Source organism: Podarcis cretensis (genome assembly GCF_951804945.1).
Source record: "Podarcis cretensis genome assembly, chromosome: 11".
Taxonomy (NCBI): Eukaryota; Metazoa; Chordata; class Lepidosauria; order Squamata; family Lacertidae; genus Podarcis; species Podarcis cretensis.
Window position 1 is genome coordinate 46,952,218 of NC_137180.1, and position 27,913 is coordinate 46,980,130.

The 27,913-nt window shown below is 43.0% G+C and overlaps 1 protein-coding gene across 1 annotated transcript in view; it reads left to right on the plus strand.

The window, feature by feature from the left end:
- Positions 1-1,420: 1,420 nt before the first annotated feature.
- Positions 1,421-27,913, plus strand: part of LOC307226203 (complement component C6-like) — a 36,413-nt gene continuing 9,920 nt past the window's right edge. Inside the window, exons 1-13 of the mRNA XM_079994768.1 lie at positions 1,421-1,472; positions 3,424-3,611; positions 5,880-6,036; positions 9,102-9,246; positions 10,483-10,624; positions 13,255-13,393; positions 13,979-14,179; positions 17,610-17,850; positions 19,643-19,765; positions 21,383-21,549; positions 22,927-23,152; positions 23,901-24,072; positions 25,202-25,313. Coding sequence (XP_079850894.1) covers positions 3,460-3,611; positions 5,880-6,036; positions 9,102-9,246; positions 10,483-10,624; positions 13,255-13,393; positions 13,979-14,179; positions 17,610-17,850; positions 19,643-19,765; positions 21,383-21,549; positions 22,927-23,152; positions 23,901-24,072; positions 25,202-25,313 — 1,977 coding nt within the window. The 5' untranslated portion in view covers positions 1,421-1,472; positions 3,424-3,459. The remainder of the gene's footprint in view (positions 1,473-3,423; positions 3,612-5,879; positions 6,037-9,101; positions 9,247-10,482; positions 10,625-13,254; positions 13,394-13,978; positions 14,180-17,609; positions 17,851-19,642; positions 19,766-21,382; positions 21,550-22,926; positions 23,153-23,900; positions 24,073-25,201; positions 25,314-27,913) is intronic.

The window sequence follows — 27,913 nt, forward strand, 5'->3', positions numbered from 1 at the left end:
AAGTTTGAAGAAGAAATTGAAGAAAAAATGGAAGAAAAAATAATGAGCTCTCAATATACATATACTGTATATATATTTAACTTCAGTGAATCTGTGGCTTAATTATTTAAGGCGTGAGGCTCTGTGTGTGCCTATATCTATAGCAGCTGTTGTAACATTAAGCTCTCCAGATCTAGCTGAACTACACACAAACAAAAACACAAGTTTGCAAGCGCGCGTGCGCACACACACACACACACACACAAAAACCCACACATATTGGCTTCCAGTAATGGATTTAGAAATGTTACAGGAAGTGGTTGTGGTTGCAAGAAACATGTTCCGGGAAAGTGTAGCATTCCAGGTGTTCTTTATTTAATGAACAAACAACCCTGGAACTATGCAAAACCTGCCCTGAGAAATTGCACCGACTCATCAAGGTTTTATTTATATGCAGTTTTGTTTTCCCTCAAAGTGCCTGCAAAGTCTGTTTTCTCCATAGCAAAATAGCATTCTACTTACATAGCTTCTTAATGAAATTTTATATCCCACCCTTCCTCCCCCAAGGAGCCCAAGGCAGCAAACACAGTTGTGATAAAACATGTTCATTAGAAATAAAAGAAAAACATATATGGAACAATTTTATTTTATTTTTAAATTGAAAGCACATAAAAACATTTGATAACATTGCAAGGCAAAAGTTGGGGTTGTGGGCAGTATCCAGCGAAACAGATCTACACAAAGGAACTTCTCCTCTCTCTCCTGATCCCATGCACCCCACTGTGTCACCCTAAATCTGTTCTGGGGTTTTCCCCAACCTTCTGGAGCAGATCTAGAGATGGCACTGGGGCATTTGGAGAAAGGAAGAGCAAGAGGAACTTTGTATTCTATCAAAAGTTATAGCCAAATAACCAGAAAAGGGGAGCACAACTTGCTTAGGTTGATAGGCAGTAGCTTTCCTTCATTTGAATGTAGCCAATGAGCATGAGCGTTTAGAGAGCCAATCAGGTGTTATGAGCCATCAAACCTTGGAAATACACTTTCCCCAAAAGGTTTCCACAATTTTAGCCACTAGTGTATTTAGAATCTATTGGCATATGAACTCATAGCAAGAAAGGTAAGGTACACATCCGGCAAGTAAATAAATTCCACTGGTTTACTTATTCATTGTTGTTGTTGTTTTGTTATGGAAGCTACAGACACATATGCTACTGTTGTAAGTACAAGTTGCAACTATGTCTACTCATGAGTCATGATACAGCACAATGTCAATGAGACTTGCTCCCATAGTTAAGCAGGTTTAGGATTGGATCCCTGGGTTACATTTTAATTGAATGCAAACAAAACCTATGAGTTGCACCACCGCTGTATAAAGACTCCTGTTCTGATGGGCTAATGTCCACATTGCATTTAGGTTAACAGATGCCGCCAAAGGGATTCACGTTGCATGCAGAAGCCTTCTGTGAATTATTATTTTCACACAAATTGCACAGGTAAGTTTTTGCTGTATTTGTATGCAAGGTGACTCGTGGTTACTGTGAATAAACCTACACAGCAGATCTCCAGTTTGGGTGTCTCTTCTTGAAGATCCAATTGCTTTCCTCCTAGTAAAACAAGGAATGCACCAAAAATGCTTTATGGGGGTGTGGCAAACCCCTTCAGGTCTCAGAGCTGAAAAAACCTCTAGGGAATAAGATATGTTGTTAATCTGGTTCAGCTGCTAATGAGGTGTGATTTCTGCTTCCTGCAGGGAATGCTTTGTCACAGAGGAGAACTTTGAGAATTATTTTTTGATCCCAAGGACTGCAATTACGAGCTCTGTAGGAACTGATTTATAATGCTATTTGTTGAGTATGTGAAATAGGGGCTTAGTTAAAAGGAGTGAAGCAAGTATCTTGAATGATAGATTTGAAATTCGATGGCAGTCCTTTAGCAACTTTTGGAAGAACAGTGGTGTTATTCATGGCACTGATAATGTTGTTCTTTGGGTTGTGACCTTTTTATTTCCCTGTTCTGCTCCTGCACCTTTAAAAGAGTCCTGATTAATGAAAATTAAGCCGGTAAAACTGTTCTAGCATTGAGGCAGGTCTGGAGCTTTGCTGTTTTTTCTGGTCGATGAAGAAATAGGTAGCAATTCTAACAGATATGGACAAAATGTTTTGAAATGTTGTAAACGGGGATAAAAATGGTTAGAAAATTCTGTCACATCATGTGAAAGCTAAATATATAAAGGATCAGGGGGTTGTTTTAAAAATGAGGTGAATATTATCATGAATTGGGAAGTTTAATGATGAGAGGAACTGTTGCAATGTAATTGTGAAAATGTTTATAAGGTTCACAACTGTTTTGATACTTTGTGCGCTGCTTATGGGCTGTATTCAAGAGGAATTAGAATTGCAGAGATATTTCTTGAGGAGGCTAATTATTCTCGGATGTGAAAGAACATTGAAAGCTCTTTTATTATTCCTTTAAGAGTCCGTAAAAGATTCCTGGTTCCCAGAAAGTCATGTGCTTTAAATGTGATGACTGAATGTTAGTATCAGGGGGGAAATGAAAAAATGAGGGGCTGTATGGCTCCTTTTTCAGCTTGGGAAAGGTGGATGTCTGAGTGGAAATAATGTGTGCACGAGAAGGGTGGGGCAGAGCTTGCATGCAGCTGCTGCCCCCATCCACACTTTGCTCATAAATATGCCTTTGTGGAACAATCCTAGGCATGTCTACTCAGAAGTAAGTCCCATTGAGTTCAGGCAAGATGGTTTAGGATTGCAGCCTGAGTTCTTCTCACTGCTTGTTCACAGTGGCAGGGGTGGAGCAAGGTGAGTGCGGTGGATGGGGATCGCCCCGGTGTCATTTCTGAGGGGGGTGACATTCAGCCCGCCGCCTGCCTGCGACTCCCCATCTGTCTGGGGAAGGGGGGGGGGAGCTGCAGCGTTCCTTCCTTCCCCCTTCGTTTTGACAGCCCCGCACTCCTGGGCTGCTGGAGGAGGCATACTGGCATGTAGGGAGAGGACGCGAAGGAGGCAGGTGAGCAAACAAGCCGAGGGTGGAGGGAACTCTGGACCCAAACCCTGGAATCCCAAAAAAGTTCAACAACTTTTGCCAACCCCCCCCCCCAAAGCAATGGGTAGATCACAGGCAGTCTTTTTATACTGTGAGTAAATCGCAGTCTCTTGGGAGTCCAACTAGATTTCATGGGGGGGGGGTGACAAGAAATTCTCTGCACCAGGTACCACAAGACCTTGCTACGCCACTGCACAGTGGTATGTATTAAAGGCTTTGGGGTCCCATCCTGCTTTCACCATACACTTCCAGTGATTATCACAGTTTGATTCGGCTTTTGTCATTCACTGCAGGGCACCGCACAGTAGATTAGCTATTAAGCTGCCATATTATAGCGCCGGATGTTGAGCTGCTCTAATGACAACTTCTTTTTCTGCATTGCAAACTTTGCTGACTTTTGCTAACTCCCTGCCTATAGCTATGGAGAGAAAAATGAATTTCATCCCCCTCCTCCTCCTACTCCTCCATGCCACAATTGACAGCTGCGTGGGATGCTACTGTGACCATTACCCATGGTCTCACTGGTCTAGCTGCTCAAGGACTTGTAATTATGGAACTCAAAGTAGGCAAAGGTAGGAGAGACACAACACCTCTGACTTCACAAACTGATACCTTTTTATCTTTCAAGTTGTCTGTTAGGAATATGCCTAGACGAAAATGTTTTCAGCAGGCATTGAGAAAGGATAGAGGGAAGGTGTTTGCCTGATGTCTGTAGACAGGGATGTGGTGATCACACAGGGTCCCCGGACGTTTCACCGTCTATTGATCCCTGTGCCACCACTTTATTTCTCGCTGCCACCACCCAGGCCCTACCTGGTACAATACTGAGTCCAGTCAGGGTTAAATTGGAACATAAACTTCTGTTTATTTATTGCAGTTTAACAAGCGTGTGGTTTCATAAACAGTATCGGTCAATTACAATCATGGGGTGCCTGTCCAGACCTATAACTTCCACTACCTGCTCTCACTCACTAAACTACTCTCGGATATTTATTTGTCTTTCTAGCCCCTAACTGTTCCTGACACAGCTTATTTAGCTACACTAACTCAACCTACCCACAGACTCTCCCCAATTCACTCCCACTCCAACCAACCATCCCACTTCCAACGAACTCCTCCCTTCACCCCTCCCAGAGCTGGTTTTATAGTCCCTCTGACTCCACCCCCCTGGGTTGATTGGGTAACCTGTTTAACAATTTCACCTCCAGCACTCTAATATGTTAATGTGACAAGGGAGTTCCAGACTAGATGACACTCATGGTTGCTTCCAACTCAACGATTCTATGATTCAGTCTAAGAGTGGGTGTTGCCACACTGCAGAATCAATTTCTTGCAAATGTAGAACGAGTATAGGCAATGACCAGTTGATGTGCTACTGGACACCTGTGCATCGGGGTGACCCGGAAGTGTAATGGGGGGCATGCGTGATGGGGGCAGGGGAGTAACAGGGCATAATGGGGCATAATGGGGGGGGGGTTGGCTTATGTGCCACCAATGGGAGCCGGTGTCATTGCCTGTATTATGTGGCACTTGTAACAGTGCCAGTTCCACAAATCAAAGTGGTCAAGTGGGTGTATATGGCTGTCAGAGCTGCCCGAGGTCCCAGCTCACAAAGGACCAACGCCAGTTCGTTGCTATATACAAAAGTTTTTATTGAAGTTCAGTTTCGATTTCAAAGCCGCGGCACGCAGCTCTACGTCTCAAACTCTAGACCGCTGAAGCTCCGTCTGAATCTCCTCCCCCCAGACACCAGTTTAAGACTCTAGCCTTGCTCCACCTCTTCCTTTGCTCTTTCCTCCTCTGGGTCCGCCTGTCCGCTGGGGTCTTGCCCTTTCTAGACTCTTCTGACGCTGAGTCCCCTGAGTCTTCCCCCTGCCTTCGGCGGGCTTTAGGACCTGGTTCCCAATCTGGGTTTTCTGCTGTCCCGCGCGCCTGTACATTCGAACTTGGCGCGCGCGCCCAGACGGCAACCTTTCTCCTGACCGTTACACTGCTCCTGTCACTGCTTCCCCCTTCGGGGAGGCTAGCTGGACCTGACTTCCCCTCCGTTCCCTCACTCTCCGATAGAGGCGTGGTCAGTCCTGACTCATCTTCTCTCCCTGCTGGAGGAGACGCTGGCCCTGATACATGGGACTCTTCCCCCCCACTACGCTCTGGTGGGGGAGCTGGTCCTGATCTCCCGCTGCTGCTTTGGGAGTCCCCGCTGGCCCCTTGCTTCTGGTGTGTCCCCCCTGGGACCCCCCTTGCCCTGGCCATCGGCGCCCCCCTCTGGGAATCTTCTGAATCGCTGGAGAAGCTCATGGAATCTCTCGGGCCACTGTCATACTCCCCTACGCTGCCCTCAGATTCTTCCCCTTCGCTCTCCATTTCCTCTCTCCCCTGTGCCTCTGCTCCTGAGTCCCTGACAATGGTGTAAGGAGATATTGCAGGTAAACTGCCCCCAAGCTGTTAAGAGCTTTATATACTAACAGTAACACATGTTGTTTCCCCTTTATCTGCCAATTCCTGCCCCTGAGACTCACTGCTAATCCTCCTCCCCAAAGTTTTGGAAAACCTGAACTGCTTCAAATATTTTTTTTTCTTTTAGTTTTTATCAGCCCTCTGTCAGACAAGGCAGGCATCTCAATCCCCCATCCCTTGTGGCAGAGGCAGTGTGACTTGCAGCATTCCAGGTCCATTCAGGCGTCCTTGAGACAAAAGGCTTCCTTGCAGCAACTAATTGCACATTAATTCATCTTCATTTGTCCCCTTTGGCCGGCAGGTTCCAAGGTGGGAATTATTTTGCTTCCCTTGACAGGAACCCTTTGCCACGAACATGTTTTTTTCCCTCTGTATTCTAGGCAAATCAGGATGGATGACTATTATATCAAAAACCTCTGTGGCCAACTCTGCACAACTCAGGAATCTAGGGCCTGCAACCAGCAGATGTGCCCTATTAATTGCCAGCTTGGAAACTTTGGTCCCTGGTCAGAATGTGACCCCTGTGTTAGAAAACAAGTAAGTGCAAAAATGGAAGGGAGGTGGGCATGAAAGGAAGGCAATGTCAGGGACAGTGCTGAGGAGGGCTGCACTGAGGAGGAATGGTGGGAGCCTCCCCCTCCTCCATCAGGATCTTGAATAGATTTGGAACAGTGGTTTGCAGAGGGACATAGTTCAGAAGGCAGAAGCTGGGAAGTACTGGGTGAGGAACAGCTAGGAGGAGGAGAACTGGGAGAGAGAGAGTTAACAGACTCACTGTCATTGGAAAGCTTCCAGCCCAGGCATAGGCAAACTCAGCCCTCCAGATGTTTTGAGACTACAATTCCCATCATCACTGACCACTGGTTCTGTTAACTAGGGGTGATGGGTGTTGTAGTCCCAAAACATCTGGAGGGCTGAGTTTGCCTGTGCCTAGTCCAGCCACTCAGCCCAAGGTCAAGGAGAGCAGATAAGGTGGCAGCACAGTGGTTGCGAGATCAGGATGCAAGATGTGGAAGTCACCGGGGGGGGGGGGGGACTAGGGAGGAAGTGGGTGGAACCCTTACTTGGGAGCACCTTCATTCCTTGGAAATGGATTCTTTGTTCTCTAGCTGTGATCATTAAAGTTCTAACTGGTAAGAGACTCCTTTCTCTTTGTTCTGCTTGTCTTACGAGCAAAGGGGGGCGGGAAGGAAACTGAGTCCCTGAAGCCTGACAGGCAATGAGAAATGCAAGTGAGCCTTTTGTATTATTTTGATTCATTCAAAGTACAGCTCACTATCCATTCTGAAAGTTCCAGTTTCAAGGCTCAGCATTTCCAGGTAAGGCTGGGAAAGATTCTCCTTCTGAAACCCTGCAGAGCCTCTGCCAGTCATTGTAAGCAATAATGAGCTAGACTCAGTCTAAGGCTCCTTCCTATCTTCCCACTAGCTATTCAACACAAAGCTAGCACTGTTATTTCTTTAAATTTGTCTGGAGAGGGGAGGCAAAATCTCACTGCCCTCTCCTCATACTCTATTTTCACTAGTGGCACCAGTGTTACGGAATGCTCTCCCTGCTGAACTACAATAGACCCCCATCAGTATTGGCATGCTACCGGCTTATAAAGACACTGCTGTTATACAAGCAGTCCTCTGATCTCCTGGCCTAAAGCTCCTGTTGTAACTGTTAATTGCTGTTCTATTTTAATGGGCTTTTTATTTATTTATTTTTATAATTTTTTTATTAAGGGTTTTTTCTTTAAAATACAAAAAAAAAAGAAACAACATATGCAAATAACAAGAACAAACATAATAATTAGCATCATGTAATAACCAACTTTTCTTCATCTTTGGACTTCCTCACATCTCCCGCTCCTGCATTCCATATTTAATAAAACTTTAATCAGCAATTTGTCACCTTATTTCCATTCTTATTATACACCTTTTCAATAGTTTGTCCCTAACTTTGAATATAATCTAAGTCTTAAATACCTAATTTTAACATATTATTTGTTCAAAATTTATTATTCTCATAGAATCCACTCATTCTCATACTCTTTTCGACTAACTTTATGGTGCCTTGTTGTTTTCAAATCTCTCATCCTTATTAACATTCATATAGTTTACAGTGTCTTTGTAAATAGTCCTTAAATTTCTTCCAATCCTCCTCCACTGTTTCTTCTCCCAGGTCTCGGATTCTGCCAGTCATTTCTGCCAGCTCCATGTAGTCCATCAGTTGCATCTGCCATTCTTCCAGCGTGGGCAAATCTTGAGTTTTCCAATATTTCGCTTCAAGTATCCTTGCTGCTGTTGTTGCATACATAAAAAATGTTCGATCATTCTTTAGCACCCTCTGGCCGACAATGCCCAAAAGGAAGGCCTCTGGTTTCTTGGGGAAGGTATACTTAAATACCTTTTTCAGCTCATTATATATCATTTCCCAGAAGGCCTTAACCTTAGGGCAAGTCCACCAGAGGTGAAAGAACGTTCCTTCAGTTTCCTTACATTTCCAACACTTATTATCTGACAGGTGGTATATTTTTGCTAGCTTGACTGGGGTCATGTACCACCTATATATCATTTTCATAATATTTTCTTTCAAGGCATTACATGCCGTAAACTTCATACCGGTGGTCCATAACTTTTCCCAGTCAGCAAACATGATATTATACCCAATGTCCTGTGCCCACTTTATCATAGCTGATTTAACCGTTTCATCCTGTGTATTCCACCTCAGCAGCAAGTTATACATTCTTGAAAGTAATTTAGTCTTAGGTTCTAACAGTTCTGTTTCCAATTTCGATTTTTCCACCTGGAATCCTAACTTTTTATCCAGTTTAAAAGCCTCTTTAATCTGAGCATAATGTAGCCAATCTCGCACTTTATCTTTTAGTTTCTCCATACTCTGCAATCTCCAGTTGTCTCCATCTCTTTCTAATATTTCCCAATACTTTGGCCATTTGACCTCCATATTAGGTCTTTTCACTGCTTTAGCTTCCATAGGTGATAACCACCTCGGGGTCTTATTTTCTAATAAGTCTTTATATTTTGTCCGGACATTAAACACTGCTTTCCTTACAATATGGTTCTTGAAATTCTTGTGAATCTTAACCTTGTCATACCACAAATATGCATGCCATCCAAAAGCATTGTTAAATCCTTCCAAATCTAAAACATCTGTGTTTTCAAGAAGCAGCCAATCTTTCAGCCAGCAAAAAGCTGCTGATTCATAGTACAACCTTAAGTCTGGCAGGGCAAACCCCCCTCTTTCTTTAGCATCAATTAGTATTTTAAACTTAATTCTGGGCTTTTTGCCCTGCCAGACAAATTTAGAGATATCTCTTTGCCACTTCCGGAAACACTCCATTTTGTCCACAATCTGTAAAGTCTGAAAAAGCCCTATTTTAATGGGCTTTTTAATTGCACATTTGTATTGGGGGTGTTTATTTTAATGTTTTGGTGGAATGGCTTTCTGTGTATTTTAATAATGTGTGTTTATATTTTTTGGTCATGGGTTTTATACTCGTAAATGACTTAGAAGCCATTTTGGCAATTAAGCAGAATATAAATTACGGTACTTGACGGTGGTGATGATGATGGTGATGTCCTTGTTCTGCCTTTCAGTTTCGTGTCAGATCCATTATCACACCTTCTCAGTTTAAGGGGCAACCCTGCAACGAGCCACTGGTAGATTCCCGGAGGTGCTACCCAACCAAACAATGCAACATAGAGGAAGTAAACTGCGAGAATAAATTCCAGTGTGAAAATGGTAACCCATATTTGTATCTTGGTTCCTCCAATCTAGATGCGCCATAATTTTTTTTACAACCATTTAAATATTGAAGCAAGTTCCAGGTGTGCAGCTGACTGTCTCCTTCCCCCATGCACCCCTGCACTCCTTTCCTTTAGGAGTATAGCATCTAGATCAAGGGAAGTAATAGTGCCACTGTATTCTGCTCTGGTCAGACCTCACCTGGAGTACTGTGTCCAGTTCTGGGCACCACAGTTCAAGAAGGACACTGACAAACTAGAACGTGTCCAGAGGAGGGCAACCAAAATGGTCAAAGGCCTGGAAACGATGCCTTATGAGGAATGGCTAAGGGAGCTGGGCATGTTTAGCCTGGAGAAGAGGAGGTTAAGGGGTGATATGATAGCCATGTTCAAATATATAAAAGGATGTCACATAGAGGAGGGAGAAAGGTTGTTTTCTGCTGCTCCAGAGAAGTGGACATGGAGCAATGGTTCCTAGCTACAAGAAAGAAGATTCCACCTAAACATTAGGAAGAACTTCCTGACAGTAAGAGCTGTTCGACAGTGGAATTTGCTGCCAAGGAGTGTGGTGGAGTCTCCTTCTTTGGAGGTCTTTAAGCAGAGGCTTGACAACCATATGTCAGGAGTGCTCTGATGGTGTTTCCTGCTTGGCAGAGGGTTGGACTCAATGGCCCTTGTGGTCTCTTCCGACTCTATGATTCTATGATTCTATGACTCCAATCTGCTGGGGGAACACACAGTGAATTTGGAGGGTGTGGGGGAAACAGAAGGAACAGAAGGAGGGGAAGTTCCATTGCATGAGTTGAAGCTGCTCCACTTGTGCAATAACTTTGTTGGATACAGCCCTATTTATTTATTTATTTAGGCTCTGACACCATATTGGCAAAGCGAACCTCTCCAAGCAGTTTTCCATTCCAGATTAGTATCTGTATCTGGAGGGCCATGCAGATGTTCCCCATCCTTGACTTAGTGAAATAATACATTCTTGGTGTGTGTGTTTAATAGTCTAAAACAATAGCTTCTAACTCTTAAAACTATGGTGTGAAAGGCAGGGCCCATGCCTACCAAATCTATCTTGGCAGGCATCTTGATGGGCTGGAGGGCCACTAATGTGGATAGCTTTAAAAGTGAACTAGATAAATTTGTGGCCAGTCACTGTGTGAGAACAGAGTACTGGCCTAGATGGGTCTTTAGCCCTGATACAACAGGTCTTTTCTTATGTTCCTGACAACAGGTCGGTGCATCGGCCGAAACTTGGAATGCAATGGTGAAAATGACTGTGGGGACAATTCAGATGAAAGGAACTGTCGACGTGTGAAGGCTGTGTGCAACAGAAGGCACGAGAGCATTCCTAGCGTGCAGTTAATAGGCCATGGGTAAGGAAGGTCCCTGCTCCTGCCAACCTAGCAGTTTGATAGCACATCAAAGTGCAAGTAGATAAATAGGGACCACTCCGGCGGGAAGGTAAATGGTGTTTCCGTGTACTGCTCTGGTTCGCCAGAAGCGGCTTAGTCATGCTGGCCACATGACCTGGAAGCTGCCTGCGGACAAACGCCAGCTCCCTTGGCCTATAGAGCGAGATGAGCACGCAACCCCAGAGTCGGTCACGACTGGACCTAATGGTCAGGGGTCCTTTACCTTTACTTTTAAGGAAGCTATTCTTAGATGCCTTTTGCTTGCTCTATTAAATAAGTTAAATAAGTTAAAAAGAACACCTTACAAACAGAATATAAATATACCATCCATGTATGGTTTCTGCATGCACTATTATCACTGTGGTTTCTTAAAAATTGTTGTAAACAGAAAAATATATTGATTACCATAACATGACTGATAATTTAACTTGTTTTAACTGATTTTAATATTGTATTTTTACAATTTTTACTGGACAGGCAGAGAAAGGATTAATCCCTCCCTCTTCTACAAATTGCATCCTCTTGCAGTTGTTAAGCAGTGACTGGATTTCCCAAATGTCTAGTTCAACTGCAGCAGACATCCTTACTGCCCCCCCCCCCCCCCCGGTATAATGAAGGCACTTGCCTTCACACTTTCCACACCACAAGGTGGAGCAGAGCAAACTGAAAAATCTTGCTAATCCCATTTAAATTATTTTTAAGATGTCTCAAAATTCCTACAAAAGTTTCACTTGATCAGAATAACCCACGATCTAAAACCCAGGCTTCACAGCAGTTACCATACTATTTTAAACAATTGTTGCGTGCGCGCGCACACACACACCCCAGAATCCAGGGAACTGTAGTTTGTTAAGGGCACTAAGAGCTGTTAGAAGACCCCCTATTCCACTCACAGAGCTACAATTCCTAGAGTTCCCTGGAAAGAGGAGTTGATTTTTAAACAACTCCAAAAGCTGTGGTTAACTTTCATGCCAATGAATTGTGTTAACTCTGAGAAAGACAGAAGGAGCTGATTGGAATGATGGTAAGGCTGGTTTCCGATTAGCTGGACATGGGTGGTGCTGTGGTCTAAACCACCAAGCCTCTTGGGCTTGTTGATTGGAAGGTCGGCGGTTTGGATCCCCACAATGGGATGAGCTCCTGTTGCTCTGTCCCAGCTCCTGCCAACCTAGCAGTTCAAAATTACACCAGTGCAAGTACATCTGAAGTACAGTCCAGTATATCTGAAGGAGTGTCTCCACCCCCATCGTTCTACCCGGACACTGAGGTCCATCACCGAGGGCCTTCTGGCGGTTCCCTCACTGCGAGAAGCCAAGTTATAGGGAACCAGGCAGAGGGCCTTCTCAGTAGTGGCGCCTTCCCTGTGGAACGCCCTCCCACCAGATGTCAAAGAGAACAACAACTACCAGACTTTTAGAAGACATCTGAAGGCAGCCCTGTTTAGGGAAGCTTTTAATGTTTGATGTATTATAGTATTTTAATATTTTTTTGGAATCCGCCCAGAGTGGCTGGGGAAGCCCAGCCAGATGGGTGGGGTATAAATAATAAATTATTATTATTATTATTATTATTATTATTATTATTATTATTATTATTATCATTATTATTATTATTACTACTACTACTACTACTACTATTACATAAATAGGTACCGCTGCAGCAGGAAGGTAAATGGTGTTTCCGTGCTCTCTGGCTTCTGTCATGATGTTCCATTGTGCCAGAAGCAGTTTGGTCATGCTGGCCACATGACCCGGAAAGCTGTCTGTGGACAAACACCGGCTCCCTTGGCCTGAAAAGCGCGATGAGTGCCGCAACCCCAGAGTCGCCTTTAACTGGACTTTACCTTTACTTCTGCTTAGCTATGAAGGAGCAGGTTCTGCTTTTATAAACAGGCATTCTTAATACATGGGAAAGGTCGGACTAGGGGTGGATGAACCTAGTCGGTTTCAGTTTCTCTTGGTTTCTCATTTTTCCAATATTATGCTCAGTTTGCCCCATTCCCACTTCAGTCTGTGATTTATTTTTTGTCTCCATGCAAAATTGTATGGATTTTCATATTCTGTTCTCCTAATATAATCATTTTTGTACACAAGTTTGCCTAATAGAAACATTTTTGTAAGCAGTCTTCCTTGATATATTGCATTTTTTACATTATTTTCACAAATGTACGCATCTTTGTGCACATTTCTCACATTTCCCTATGCTTCTCCTTCTTTGGTTGAAGAACTGCATTGCTAAATTTGCAAAAGCTTGAATTTTGAAAGATAGTTTGTGTTTTTGTTCCTGTATTGGTTTGGGAGGTACACATTATGTAGATTCACATTACAATGTGAACTAAACAATTCTCTCCCCCGTCCCTAGCTAGGATAGACATGAGCAGTGGACAAGTTGAGAGGGATAAATTTATACTCCAGCGTAGCTACTCAGAATTAAGTCCCATTGGTTTTCAGGCTATTCCTCCCAGTAAGTATGCATAGGCACACAGTGTTATTTATTCAGTCAAGTCATTTATCCATCTTATTTGACTGACAAGTTGGCCCTTGGTGCTTTTTGTGACCAACCAAACTTTCTGAAATCTTCCCTTTCTCCAGATTTCATATTATGGCACAGGAGAACAGAGGAGAAGTCCTTGGCAATTCTTTCAATGGAGGCAAATGTACACTTGTGAAAAATAATGATACACGGAAGACATTTCGGGTTCCTGCAAACTTAGAGATGGTCAGCTTTCAGGTATCAGTCACAAAATACAAAGCACCAGATCTTGTATACAGAAGCTCTACAAATTATATCATTCTTTAGCAACAGAGGACTGGACGTTTTCCAGAAATCTATGTATCTTTGAGCAATATTCATCTTGTTCTATTGGGATTTGAGGCTTGCTGGGTAAGTGGAAGCAGGCAGAGCAGGTAAATCAGGATCCTGGACAGTTCCCCACTGTTTGAGCTATGGTAGATGTTGTCGCAGCAAAGGATCTGATCATCTGAAGGTATTTTGTGGTTCTACCCTCTCTGGGAGCTGTGCAATTTTTTCCTGCAGTTTCGTGTGGCTGCGGAATTGCAGACACTACAGTGGAGTCATCCCCAGTGTCCAAAGATGAAGGGGAAACCATGTTTTTAGGCCAAAATGATGGAGAAAGTGCTGCTGAAGGCTCCCTACCCCCCAAGTGGGGTAACTTTTGGGACATCTGAACCTGAGTCCTTCTTGGTGACATGCTGATCTGGATGTAGTAGACATAATTTTTGAATAGAACTATGCCTTATATTAATTGTGGGTGCATATCATTAAAAAGGGTGTCTCTGTTTTCCCTCTCCACAGACAGAGAATGAAGAGGACGATGTGGCATCTGATTTTTACAGTGATTTAATTCCTCTAGAGTCTTCTTCCTCTGGAAGCAGCTCTTCTTCTAGCTCAGGCAGACGATCTTCTGGAATCCCATTGCTCTTTTCCAGAAAGACTAAAGTGAAGGTCACATCTTCATCCTCCTTCAGAGAGGCTGTGCAAGCTTCATATAAAAAGGTACTCATGTTTTTGTTCTCTCCTTTTTTTCAGTCTCTGTCCACCAGTGCTGAATTCAAGTCTTGACCAGCAGAAGCGGAAAAGGATATGGTTTATTTTCCAGGGAACACAAAACCTTTCCTCTACTGAAGTATCTGTATTGTGAGAGAGCAGAAAATTGTATCATAGGTCTGAAAGTGTTGATCAAAGCAGATTAGTTTAGAGTAGTCCATTCAGATCATTGAAAGGGAATACAGAGACATTATATTTCATATACAGCTTATATGTTTTTCTTTTTAAATGTCTCCTGATGGGTGAAATTAGACTTTTTCTAAGCCCAATGAAACCACTACAACACAACTGGAATAAAAGTGATGTTTTCTTGTTTATCAATGTCTGGTGGTGCAGGAAAGACAGATAATATTAGATACATTGCAATCAGCGCTGGGGGAGAAACACTACCATAAAGTTTAAGGCGTGTCTTTTGAGAATGTATCTGTACTGAGATTAAGGATAGTAGACCTGATTGCATGAATAGACTTCGGTTCTATTCATTTGTGTTTGAACAGAGACAATGCTTTTCCTGTTTCACTACAGCTGTTAGTTTATGCAGCGATGCTGAGATGAATCTATTTTTATCAGGGAAGATCACCACGCTCATTTTGCATACATTTATGCAATTAACCGCAGACTGAGCTTTTGCATTCCATTGCTATTTAATACCAACTTTTACACACCCACCCTTTCAACAACCATGTGTATTAAACCTGACCACCAAAGACCACTGGAGCAAGTGAGGCTTGCAACAAAATGTTGTGATGTATCCTCACTTCCTAGCAGTGGTGTTCCTGTTCAGGGTTCCTGACACCCAGCCATACCCATCTCCAGGATAATATAAATGTAAGGAACCCAGGAAGATGTATTGCATTTACCTGCAATACCAGTTTTCTGTTTCCCATCTGACCATCAATGTTCTGTGGCTGCTGAAAATACTCAGCCCTCACTGGACTGTAATTTTGATGTGTGTGTGTGTTACTGTTTGTTTTAGGTTTTGTGTACCTCTGCCAAAACTGAAGTCCCCCTGAGAATGCTAATATTCTTGTCTCTGCGACTCCATTTTTGTTGGCAGTCACCGCCTGAGGTTGCTATTGAAGGCTGTGATGCTGGTTTAGACTTTTGATCTGATCAAGCAAGGCAATTCTTTTCATGTCTTGACAAAAAAACGAAGGGAATTTACTTCCAGACCAATTATATTTATTCTGCACTAGGGGAAAGGGGAGAATTTAGATCTGAGTTGCATTTAAAAGCAAACATCCATACTTTTTGAAGCAATACAAACAGAGCCATTTTTTGAAATTTGCACTTGTCTGAATTTTGCAATGCACTTCCCCAGTCAAGGAATGTGAACAAAACTGCATATACTAGGATAAAGTGTGCATATATTGGTGGAAAATAGCAGACTAATATGCATCATAGCAAGGGAGATTGTCCAGTAAAAATATGTATCTTTTTAGAATTTTACACTAAAATGCAGATAAGTTTTCAAGATTATATATTTTTTTAAATGGCAGACTGCTGTGGAAATGTGGAGAACTAGATAAGGATAGGAAAAAATGGCAGAAACCAAAAATGACAGATTCACCCATACCTATTCTGCACAGATATCACTGGTGCTAAATCTAGATGCCTTTTTGCAGTAATATCTCTGGCAACAGTTAAGATGAGACCTAGTGTGGTTCAGGGACTAAAGTGTTGAAGTAGATTTCAGGCAACCTGGTTTTAACTTGCCACTTGACCAGGAAGTTCACTAGATGACCTTGGGCAAATCATGACATCTCAACCTAGCCTACCTCTCAGGGTTGTCATGAGTATAAAATGGGAGGGAGGATCTTTTGTACTGTGGCTTGAATTCTTTAAAGGAAAAGTGCCATATAAATGGAATGAACAAATCTCTATTTTTTTCTGGAAAGCGTATTCTGCATGGTGAGTTGTTGTTTTTTTATCATGGTGCAACATTTGTCCTTTCTTTCTAATGTACACTTGTAAATTCTAAATGAATTCATAATAGTCTATGTTTCAGTAAAAGTGTGGGTGTTATGGGGTATAATATTTATTTTTTAAAATAATGTTCTTGGTAGCATATGATTAATAAGTAAAAAAATTCTTTTCCCAAGTGAAACAAATATGAACATAATTACTTTAGTGTCTGCAGTGTAGAGATATGCTTTTCTCTTAAACCAGTTTATTTATTTATTTATATACTGTATAAAACATCACAGTAGAAACAGTGGCCAGGGATTGTAAATGGGAAAAGATTTTAGAAATAAATAAATTGTTGGTGCCGGAGCTAGTGATTTGTCCATTTACTGATAACATGTAATAAATAGAACATTCTGGACAGAATTGTTGTAATTTGCAATTAAAGGAACCAAAAACCAAGAAAGAACTAAAGTTTCTCACCAACAAATTCATCACCATAAGATGTGGCGCAGGTGGCTGGTTTTATTGGTCTTCAAAGGTGAAGAGACATAATCATGGAGGGAGAGTACTTTTGGCGGCTATTAGCCATCACTCCCACTTATGGTGAACTCAGATGTTGAGTGCTGACACAGATTCAACCAGAATTGGGCAACTGATAAACTAGAGGTATTAGGGTGTCTCTGTGTGTGTTGGTATGTAGGTATTCACCTGTAACTGCTCCACTGTATTCACATACCCTCCACCTCTTTGAAGCCCAAGTCCTGGACACTATCTTACTGGATGCCATCTTCCCCATTTTTTATCATGAGAGCACGGCGGCCATTTTGGTTGCCATGATCTTGCACAATTTCACACCACAGTTCCCCCCAGGCAAAAAAAATTGCTTTTTTCAAGCATGGCACCCAAAAATGTGTGTTTGGGGGCACCACATGATATCATGGCCCTCCCAAAAGTGTTAATTATGGGGGCATTGCACTGTAAGATCGCAGCAAGCAAAATGGCTGCTGTTCTCTTGTGATAAAAAAATGGGATGTCCAAGTTTTTGGGGGGACACATGGGGTATGTATTCAGCCCTGAGAAACACTACAATTCAAGTGACAGCAGCACATGAGATGGTTTTCTCTGTGGTGGCTCCAAGGTGTTCTGGAATGCCCATCCATTTCCAGGTATATCTTGTGGCAATTGATATACTTTTTTGGCCTTCGATCAAGGTGCTGTCCTAGGCATTTGGATGAGTAGCAGTTTCCCCTCCTGCTATTTTATGTTGCTGCACTCCTGTTTTGCCGCTCATGTGATCTTGTTGAGCTTTGTGCTTTTAATTCATGGTTTTAATGAATTTTATGTTGTTTTAAAGCCATTGTCATTTTATGTAACCTGCCCTGGGAGCATTTGGTGAAGAATGGCCATAAAAATAAAATAAGTGTCTTATTAGCAACTGGAACAGACTCTAACTTTAATTCTTCCATTTTAGAACTCCAACTTTATTAGAGTCCATAAGGTGATTGCTGTGTCGAATTTCACAGTGAAACAGTCAGGCTTGTACCTCTCTGGAGTTTTCCTACAGGCCCTCAACAGCCTGCCTCTGGAGTACAACTATGCCCTTTACAGCCGGATATTTGATGACTTTGGGACTCATTACTATACTTCTGGTTCAATGGGGGGCACATATGACCTCCTCTATCAATACAGTGCTGAAGAGCTGAGAAATTCAGGTATGTGGCAGTTAGCTAGGGAAGATAAGCCCACATCACCATTTTAACAGCAGTAAATGGCCCTGTTTGGGGGGGGGATGGGAGAGTACAGTGGTGCCCCGCAAGATGAATGCCTCACAAGATGAAAAACCCGCTAGACGAAAGGGTTTTCCGTTTTTCGAGGCGCTTCGCAAGACGAATTTCCCTATGGGCTTGCTTTGCAAGACGAAAACGTCTTGCGAGTCTTGTGAGTTTTTTTGCTTCCCCCCCCTTTTTCTAAGCTGCTAATAGTCACTTAGCCGCTAAGCCGCTAATAGCCGCTAATAGTGCTAATCCGCTAAGCCGCTAATAGGGATGCTTCGCAAGACGAAAAAAACGCAAGACGAAGAGACTCGCGGAACGAATTATTTTCGTCTTGCGAGGCACCACTGTATATGCAACAATTTCTTTTTAAAAAACCAAACTTTTCCAGAAGTCTCTTTAGTGATATAATGAAATAGGATATGCATGAGGGAATATTGTACCAAATGTTTGGGGCAGGGGACCTGATAATAATAATAATAATAATAATAATAATAATAATAATAATAATAATTTATTTATACCCCACTCATCTGGCTGGGTTTCCCCAGCCACTCTGGGCGGCTTCCAACACAATATTAAAATACAGTAAAGCATCAAACATTAAAAGCTTCCCTAAACATGGCTGTCTTCAGATGTCGTCTGAAGGAATGTTTAGATTATGGACAGTGCAGTTCATCTCTTATGCTTACTCTGACCAATGACATCTTGGGTAACTGAGTAAATTTGGTTGTGTGTGTGTTTGTGTGACATTTCCTTGGTTCCATGCTCTCTGCCCCAACAACATCTCCCTATAACTCCCAGTGTTCCTACCACAGACCTGTAAATCTTGCCCTTGCAGGAACACCATGGCAGCTAGGTTTCTGAACTCTGGCATGCTTCATCCTCTCACATCCAGTTCTGGCAATATAGAAATGAAAAATGTATAGACTTTTCCTTTGTTTGAAAAAACATACTTTAAAGTTTGCTGCACAAGACTCCTGTGGATTTATCTGCCTAGATTAGAATTTGGCAAGCAATCCATTCTGGATGGGCTGCTGTACCTACAAATTTCATCCTCTCTGCCAATTTCATCCTCGTCTAGAAAAAGGCAGGTGGGGGCATTTTTACATCATCCATTGTAGCTAATTGGGTGGATCCAATTTGGTTCTAAGTGATTTGCTTTGGAAAGACAGAGAGCACCATTGAAACAGATCCTACTGCTCCCTAAAGCTGCACATACAGATGCAAGTTGAATCTTGTGGTCAAAGCATACCCCTAGAACTCATTAGGGGCTCAGCTAGATTGGTAAAGAAAAAGCGTTTTATATGCGTTTTATATGCATTTATAACACTGTGACACCAATACGATTTCTCATACAAAGTTCACAGTGAATTTTCCTGAAACACTTATTTGATGTGTCTAGAACCAGCCTAGGTTTGTGTTATTTTGTATTATTTAAGATTTTGGAATTCTGATTCCAAACCAGGCACATATTGTTATTTTTCTGTAATAGCAGAATGCTGCCAGACATGCGACTTAGGAGCTGCTCCTTTCTGCTTACTCACTAAGATGCACTGACCAGTTTCAGCCAGTTCTGATGAACAACATTTGCTCTCCACTTCGGAAAGAGACAGTGAGCTATTCCCACAGTGTTGTTTGCAAGGCAGAACAATAAGTAAAAATAACATGAATACTAAGTTGCTTTGCGAATTTTAAAGTACTGGGGAAATGATTTATCTCCCCGCTATAGGTTTAACAGAGCAAGAAGCAAATGAGTGTGTCCGGACAGAGACAACGAGGCGTGTCTTTTTCAGGAAGAAAAAGAAAGTGCGTACAGATTGCATCAACAACAGAATGAGTGAGAAGCATGAAGGTAGCTATAAAGGATAGTGGATTTCTAGCGATCCTATTGTCTCAGAGTGTGTCGTGGTGAAGAATAAGCAATAATCTCAATATCCTTTGTTTTTCCGATGGCAAATACTTGCAGGGAGTGCATCATGTTGATATCCAGGGATTCAGCTGTTTTCATTCTTTAAAAAATAACCTTCATTAAATTCTGCACTAGAATAGTCCAAATGTTCATGATTTCAAAGCACTGTAAGGGACTATGTGGCGCTGTGGGTTAAACCACAGAGCCTAGGACTTGCTGATCAGAAGGTCGGCAGTTCAAATCCCCGTGATGGGGTGAGCTCCCGTTGCTTGGTCCCTGCTCCTGCCAACCTAGCAGTTTGAAAGCATGCCAAAAAGTGCAAGTAGATAAATAGGTACCACTCTGGCGGGAAGGTAAACAGCATTTCCATGAGCTGCTCTGGTTCGCCAGAAGTGGCTTAGTCATGCTGGCTACATGACCCAGAAGCTGTACGCCGGCTCCCTCAGCCAATAAAGCGAGATGAGCGCCACAACCCCAGAGTCGGCCATGACTGGACCTAAAGGTCAGGGGTCCCTTTAACTGAAGCAGACATGGTCAAGGAATTTAGCCCTTTCTCTGCTGCTGTCCTTGGAAATCTCATTTTTTCTGTAGCTGCTATTTGCATTAGGAGGAAATACCTCCCTTAGCAGATGCTATTTGCATATTTATTTATTTATTTATTTAAAAAGTGTCAGGTGCATTTTAACTCTAGTTTGATCTCGACAGTTTCAGCTGACAAGTGGCTAATAAAGGAAGAAACATAAGTAAAGAAATGAAATGTATCGTGGAAAGCTCCATCCTGCATCTTGCATACACTATGTAAATTAAATGAACTTACATCTCCGCTACCCAGTGACCTTCCTTGGTGAATAAGTCTCTTTTCTTCTGGTGCACTGATGTAATACTGCAGTCTGCACTGCTCCTGTTCAGGACAAGCTTATTCCATTCCCCCTCCCACCCAGTTTTCTGATTACTTCGCCTCCAACAGTCGGTCAGCATTCCGCAGCCACTGACCTCACTGGACTACTTAGTGGGTTTTTCTCTTATTCTCTAAGGTGGTATTCAGTGATGTTAGGTAACCCATTTTTCTCTGCTCGCAAAGTTTGGGATTAAACTGTGGGGGCAAAGAAACAGCATTTCTGCAAACAACGACAATCAACTGGCAAGTTGCAGGGCATGGCACTTGTCAATGTTCAGATGATAGTTGGTGCATGCAAAGCCCTGTGTCATCACAAGTGCCAATAATCATGCCAGCACTTGCTATGTAGCTCAAGCACTGACCATCAGAGTTGCCTTCAAAACAAACCTCATTTTCAGCTAAGCTGACTCACGCTTGACATAATATATGATGACAGAAACAAGCAGGTGGGAATGGCTTGGTCAAAATGGCTTCATGGACCAAATAGAGAGACCTAATAGACCTAATTATGCCCATGGGCTGGAGGTTTGTCGTAGCCGGTATATCATTCATTCTTTCAGGTGGTTTTCTGCAAACCACCGTCTGTGTCGATTTTGAATAGATGCTGTGAATTTGAGCATTGCTCTGGTAACAAAAAACCACTCCTTTCAAATCTGTTCCAGGTTCTTTTCTTCAGTCCTCTGAAAAGTCTATCTCTTTAGTAAAAGGAGGAAGGTCTGAATACGCTGCAGCACTTGCCTGGGAAAAGAAAGGATCTTTCCCAGAGCATGCCGTGTACACAAATTGGCTGGAATCGACCAAAGACAATCCAATCGTTGTTGATTTTGAGGTAGGAAAGCAGAAGCAATGAAGCAATGTATCCTTTTAGCCCACAAAGAGATGAACATAGGTCCTTAGTTCACACTGGGGAAAGCCTTTATTAATCTGGTTGTGGATAGTCTGGTCACAAAATAAAGTTAAAGAGATAGGTGAAGAGCTGTGTAACTCAGTGGTAGAACATCTGATTTGCATTCAGAAGCTGCCAGGTTCAACCCCTTGCATCTCAAGCCGGGACTGAAACCAGGCAGTGTTTCCTCAACCTTTTGGGAGACCTGTTTCTTCATCTTAGGCCAGACATCTGCATGGTGGTAGAGTTCCTCTTGGCACTTGCCTTGGATCCAGTATACCTGAAGGAGCGTCTCCACCTCCATCATTCTGCCCGGACACTGAGGTCCAGTGTCGAGGGCCTTCTGGCGGTTCCCTCGCTGCGAGAAGCCAAGTTACAGGGAACCAGGCAGAGGGCCTTCTCGGTAGTGACACCCGCCCTGTGGAACACCCTCCCACCAGATGTCAAAGAGGAAAACAACTACCAGACTTTTAGAAGACATCTGAAGGCAGCCCTGTTCAGGGAAGCTTTTAATGTTTAATAGGTTATTATATTTTAGTGTTTTGTTGGAAGCCACCCAGAGTGGCTGGGGAAACCTAGCCAGATGGGTGGGGTATATATAATAAATTATTATTATTATTATTATTATTATTGGATCAGCCCACAACTCAATAGGAGGCACCTACCCACCAGATGAAGACCAGTGGTATAGACAATTGGTGGGTATATACTGAGGTGGGTAGAACAGTAGTCCAACTTGGTTTAAGGCAGCTCCCTGTGTCCTTCTAACTTTGTAAAGCACCTAAGGAGAGATGCAATTCCTCAGGTGTTGTTGGACTCCAACCACATTACTATTCTCTTTGCAAACCACTCTGAGTTGTCCCCTCCCCCCACTTTTTTAGGAGTTTGGATTTGATATCCTGCCTTTCACTCCCTTTAAGGAGTCTCAAAGCGGCTAACATTCTCCTTTCCCTTCCTCCTCCACAACAAACATTCTGCGAGGTGAGTCGGGCTGAGAGACTTCAGAGAAGTGTGACTAGCCACAGGTCACCCAGCAGATGCATGTGGAGGAGCGGAGACGCGAACCCGGTTCCCCAGATTACGAGTCTATCGCTCTTAACCACTACACCACACTGGCTCTCTAGTGTTAGAATTTAAACAATCAAGCACTGTATAAATTTTATGAACTAAACAAATAGCTCCCATCATCCTGAACACTGCAAGTGGTGATGAGTGTTGGCTTCCAACAGCATCTTGAAGACCACATGTCCCCTGTTCCTGAGATAAAGATGCACAGCACTTGTTAGGACTTGATGTTACCACAAGGCTCTTTTCATTTAGCTGGCTTCCATTTTGGATCTGGTGAAGGACTTCCCGTGTGCGGTGACTAAATGGCGTAACCTCAGGAAAGCTCTTGCGGAATATGCGGAGCGATTTGACCCGTGCCGATGCACTCCCTGCCCCAACAATGGCAGGCCTGTGCTCTCCGGAACCGAATGCCTCTGTGTGTGCCAGGCTGGTACTTATGGCGACAACTGTGAGATGAAAGCACCTGATTACAAATCTGGTATAGTCCTTCATAATTTTATTTGCATGCTGCTTTTCCGCAAAAAGAATCGGGCTCAAAGAAAAGGGATGCACCTCATAGGCAACCACCGCAAGAACAGTTTCATAATAACATATTAAAACAGCAATGCCATAGCAAATACAACAATGTGCAACAACCCTCCGCACAACATTTCAGCTTCGCATGGTCCTGATACCATGGCAGAAATGCAGGGAAGTGCAGATACAACTATAACACCTAGATGAAGAATTTTTGTGTGACAGTGCTCACCAGTACCATCACCTCTTCTTCTTTTGCTGTCTGTGGTAGCCATTTTGTGCTGGCACCCACGACACTCTTAGAAAAACATAAGTACCAGTGTTGCATTTTTAAAAAAAATAGCCAAAGGGCCTTCTCCGTAGTGGCTCCCACCCTGTGGAAAACCCTCCCATCAGATGTCAAGGAAATAAACAACTATCTTACTTTTAGAAGACATCTGAAGGCAGCCCTGTTAGGGAAGCTTTTAAAGTTTGATGTTTTATCGTGTTTTTAATATTCTGTTGGGAGCCACCCAGAGTGGCTGGGGAAACCCAGCTAGATGGGCAGGGTATAAATAATAAATTATTGCTATTGTTATTGTTATCATCATTTATTATTATTATTATTAGCACTGGGTATAGGCATATGCTGCTCTCACCTTGTGTAACATTTCAGTGAACCTTGTGGTTATTCCAGGCTTGTTAGGGGTTTCTCTTTTCATCTGTTTCAGTCGCCGTGGATGGTCACTGGAACTGCTGGTCTCAATGGAGTCCTTGTAATGCTGCCCATAAGAGATATAGGACCCGCGAGTGTGACAATCCTTCACCGCTAAATGGAGGGAAACCATGTGAAGGTGAACGGGCCCAAGAGGAAGAATGCTACCTCTCCATATTTGCTGACAGGTAAGAGTGAACTAGGGGACGCAGGTGGCGCTGTGGGTTAAAGCCTCAGCGCCTAGGGCTTGCCGATCGAAAGGTCGGTGGTTCGAATCCCTGCGGCGGGGTGCGCTCCCGCTGCTCGGTCCCAGCGCCTGCCAACCTAGCAGTTCGAAAGCACCTCCGGGTGCAAGTAGATAAATAGGGACCGCTTACCAGTGGGAAGGTAAACGGCGTTTCCGTGTGCGGCTCTGGCTCGCCAGAGCAGCGATGTCACGCTGGCCACGTGACCCGGAAGTGTCTCCGGACAGCGCTGGCCCCCAGCCTCTTAAGTGAGATGGGCGCACAACCCCAGAGTCTGTCAAGAGTGGCCCGTACAGGCAGGGGTACCTTTACCTTTACCTTTAAGAGTGAACTAGAAGGGCTAATTGTGGGAAGGGCTGTAGCTCCATTGATTTCCATTTGTCAGGATCCTGCAGTTTCCATATTTGCAGAATTTCAATGAAAATGGAGCCAAGAGTGGAAATTGCCAATGCTCACTTAATTGTTCCATGTCTGGTATAGAAATAAATCTGGTGCATATGATTGGTTTTGTTGCTACTTTCATTCCACAAACAATACATCATTTAATACACACACAATTTGCATCGTGTCTCCTTTGCACTGAAATTAAAAGGTAGAATAATGTAATTACAATGCCAGTTACATAAACTACATAAATAATTAAGTCAGATAAGTCCACCACAGCAGGCAGCGAGGCAAACAATGTAGTCTTTGGCAGAAGATGATCTATAGTGGAACGGAAACAGTGCTGCATGTGACAAATAAAGAGACAATGGAAAATGATGCCTTTTTACATCTCAGATTCGATCCCTGGTATCTCCAGACAGAACTCCAGAACCCTGAAATGTGATTGCTCCTCAGTGAAGACAGTATTCTTATGTCCACCCAAATCTCTGAGCAGTGAGAGGATTTTTTTGGCAGGAAGCACCTACCTTGTTTTTGGTTTCCTTAGAATGAAGGTTACTGGAGACTGGTGTGACAATTATTTAAATTAATATTTAAGAACCTGGAAGAGCCCTAGAGTCTTTCTGGTGGTTCTAGTAAGCAGTAAGCAAATAAAGGTTGCATGTATTCAGTGGTTCTTTTCTTCTAGGGGGGCCTTGTGTCTCAATGATGGTGACGAGAAAAGGGAGAGGGATATTTTGGTTGAGCAGCCTGACTCTGGATGCCTCAAACCAGACCCTCCAGAACATGGGTTCATCAGGGTGAGTGTTGGAGCTTGTCTCTCTCTAAATGGGTAAACGCCTTTATCTCAATGCCTACCTTACTCTTGATCCTGTCTTCAGCAAAGAGATGCCTGAGAGGCCTCTGAAGGGCCCCTTGTTGCCTTAGTGGACCAGTTTGGGATTTCTCTCTTTTTTTTTTAATATTTATTAAGATTTTTTAAATACAAAAATGCAAAAGTGATAAACAATATAACATATATCGTAATGTATTATCAAAACTTCTTTGGACTCCCTCACGTCTCCCGCTCCCACTTGCATCATTACAAAACTTTTTCCAGCAATTTATCAACTTATTTACATTCATTTAATTTAGTCTGATGATTCTCCAAAAAAATTATATTTTCCTCAGTCTCATTTATCATCCAAATTACGTCTAGTTTAGTGGTGCTCAATTGTTTATGATCTGGCATCCTTCTTAACATTCAACCAAATTACAGTGTTTTTGTAAATAAATCCTAAATTTCTTCCAATCTTCTAGTTTGGGATTTCTCATCCATGTTAGCAGCAGGACCAGCAGTGTTCCATGAGCAGCTGAGAGCTGCCATTTTAATTTCCCACAATTCTTCAGAATTGGATAGAGAAAAACCTTTTCTCCCTCTTTCATAACTCTAGAACTCCTGGACATCCAATGAATGTTGGGAGATTAAGGACAGATAAAAGGAAGTCCTTCATGCAGCGCATAGTCAAACTGTGGACCTCACTCCCACAGGAGGCCGTGATGTCCACCATTTTGGATGGTGTTAGAAGAGGGTTCCCCTTCATGGATCACTGCCTTGCCGTGGTGAAGGGGCTTGAAGAACTCAGAGAAGCTATGAACTATGCCGAGCAGGGCACCCAAGATGAACAGGTTATAGTGGAGAGTTTTGACCAAACGTGATCCACCTGGAGGAGGAACCGGCAAGCCACTCCAGTATCCCTGCCAAGAAAACTCAATGGACAAAGACAACAGGCATATAAAAGTTATGACGCTGGAAGATGAGCCCCTCAGGTCGGAAGGCGTCCAACATGCTACTGGGGAAGAGCGGAGGGCAAGTACAAGTAGATCCAGAGCTGATGAAGCGGCTGGGCCAAAGCCGAAAGGACGCTCAGTTGCGGATATGCCTGGAAGCGAAAGGAAAGTCCAATGCTGTAAAGAAAAATATTGCATAGGAACCTGGAATGTAAGAACCATGAACATGGGTAAGTTGGAGGTGGTCAAAAATGAGATGGCAAGAATAAATATTGACATCCTGGGCATCAGTGAACTAAAATGGATGGGAATGGGTGAATTCAGTTCGGATGACCATCATATCTACTACTGTGGGCAAGAAACCCGTAAAAGAAATGGAGTGGCCCTCATAGTCAACAAAAGAGTGGCAAAAGCTGTACTGGGATGCAATCTCAAAAATGATAGAATGATCTCGATACGAATCCAAGGCAGACCTTTTAACATCACAGTAATCCAAGTTTATGCACCAACTACTGGTGCTGAAGAAACTGAAATTGACCAATTCTATGAAGACTTACAACACCTTATAGAAGTGACACCAAAGAAGGATGTTCTTCTTATTATAGGGGATTGGAATGCTAAAGTAGGGAGTCAAGAGATAAAAGGAACAACTGGCAAGTTTGGCCTTGGAGATCAAAACGAAGCAGGGCAAAGGCTAATAGAGTTCTGTCAAGAGAACAAGCTGGTCATCACAAACACGCTTTTCCAACAACACAAGAGACGACTCTACACATGGACATCACCAGATGGGCAGCATCGAAATCAGATTGATTATATTCTCTGCAGCCAAAGATGGAGAAGCTCTATACAGTCAGCAAAAACAAGACCTGGAGCTGACTGTGGCTCAGATCATCAGCTTCTTATAGCAAAATTCAAGCTTAAACTGAAGAAAGTAGGAAAAACCACTGGGCCGGTAAGATACAATCTAAGTCAAATCCCTTATGAATACACAGTGGAAGTGAGGAACAGGTTTAAGGATTTAGATTTGGTGGACAGAGTGCCTGAAGAACTATGGATGGAGGCTCGTAACATTATACAGGAGGCAGCAACGAAAACCATCCCAATGAAAAGGAAATGCAAGAAAGCAAAGTGGCTGTCCAATGAGGCCTTACAAATAGCGGGGGAGAGAAGGCAAGCAAAATGCAAGGGAGATCGTGAAACATACAGGAAATTGAATGCAGATTTCCAAAGAATAGCAAGGAGAGACAAGAAGACCTTCTTAAACAAGCAATGCAAAGAAATAGAGGAAAGCAATAGAATGGGAAGAACCAGAGATCTGTTCAAGAAAATTGGAGATATGAAAGGAACATTTCGTACAAAGATTTCCATAATAAAGGACAAAAGTGGAAAGGACCTAACAGAAGCAGAAGACATCAAGAAGAGGTGGCAAGAATACACAGAGGAATTATACCAGAAAGAAACGGATGTCTCATATACCCCAGGTAGTGTGGTTGCTGACCTTGAGCCAGACATCCTGGAGAGTGAAGTCAAATGGGCCTTAGAAAGCACTGCAAATAACAAGGCCAGTGGAAGTGATGGTATTCCAGCTGAACTATTTAAAATTTTAAAAGATGATGCTGTTAAGGAGCTA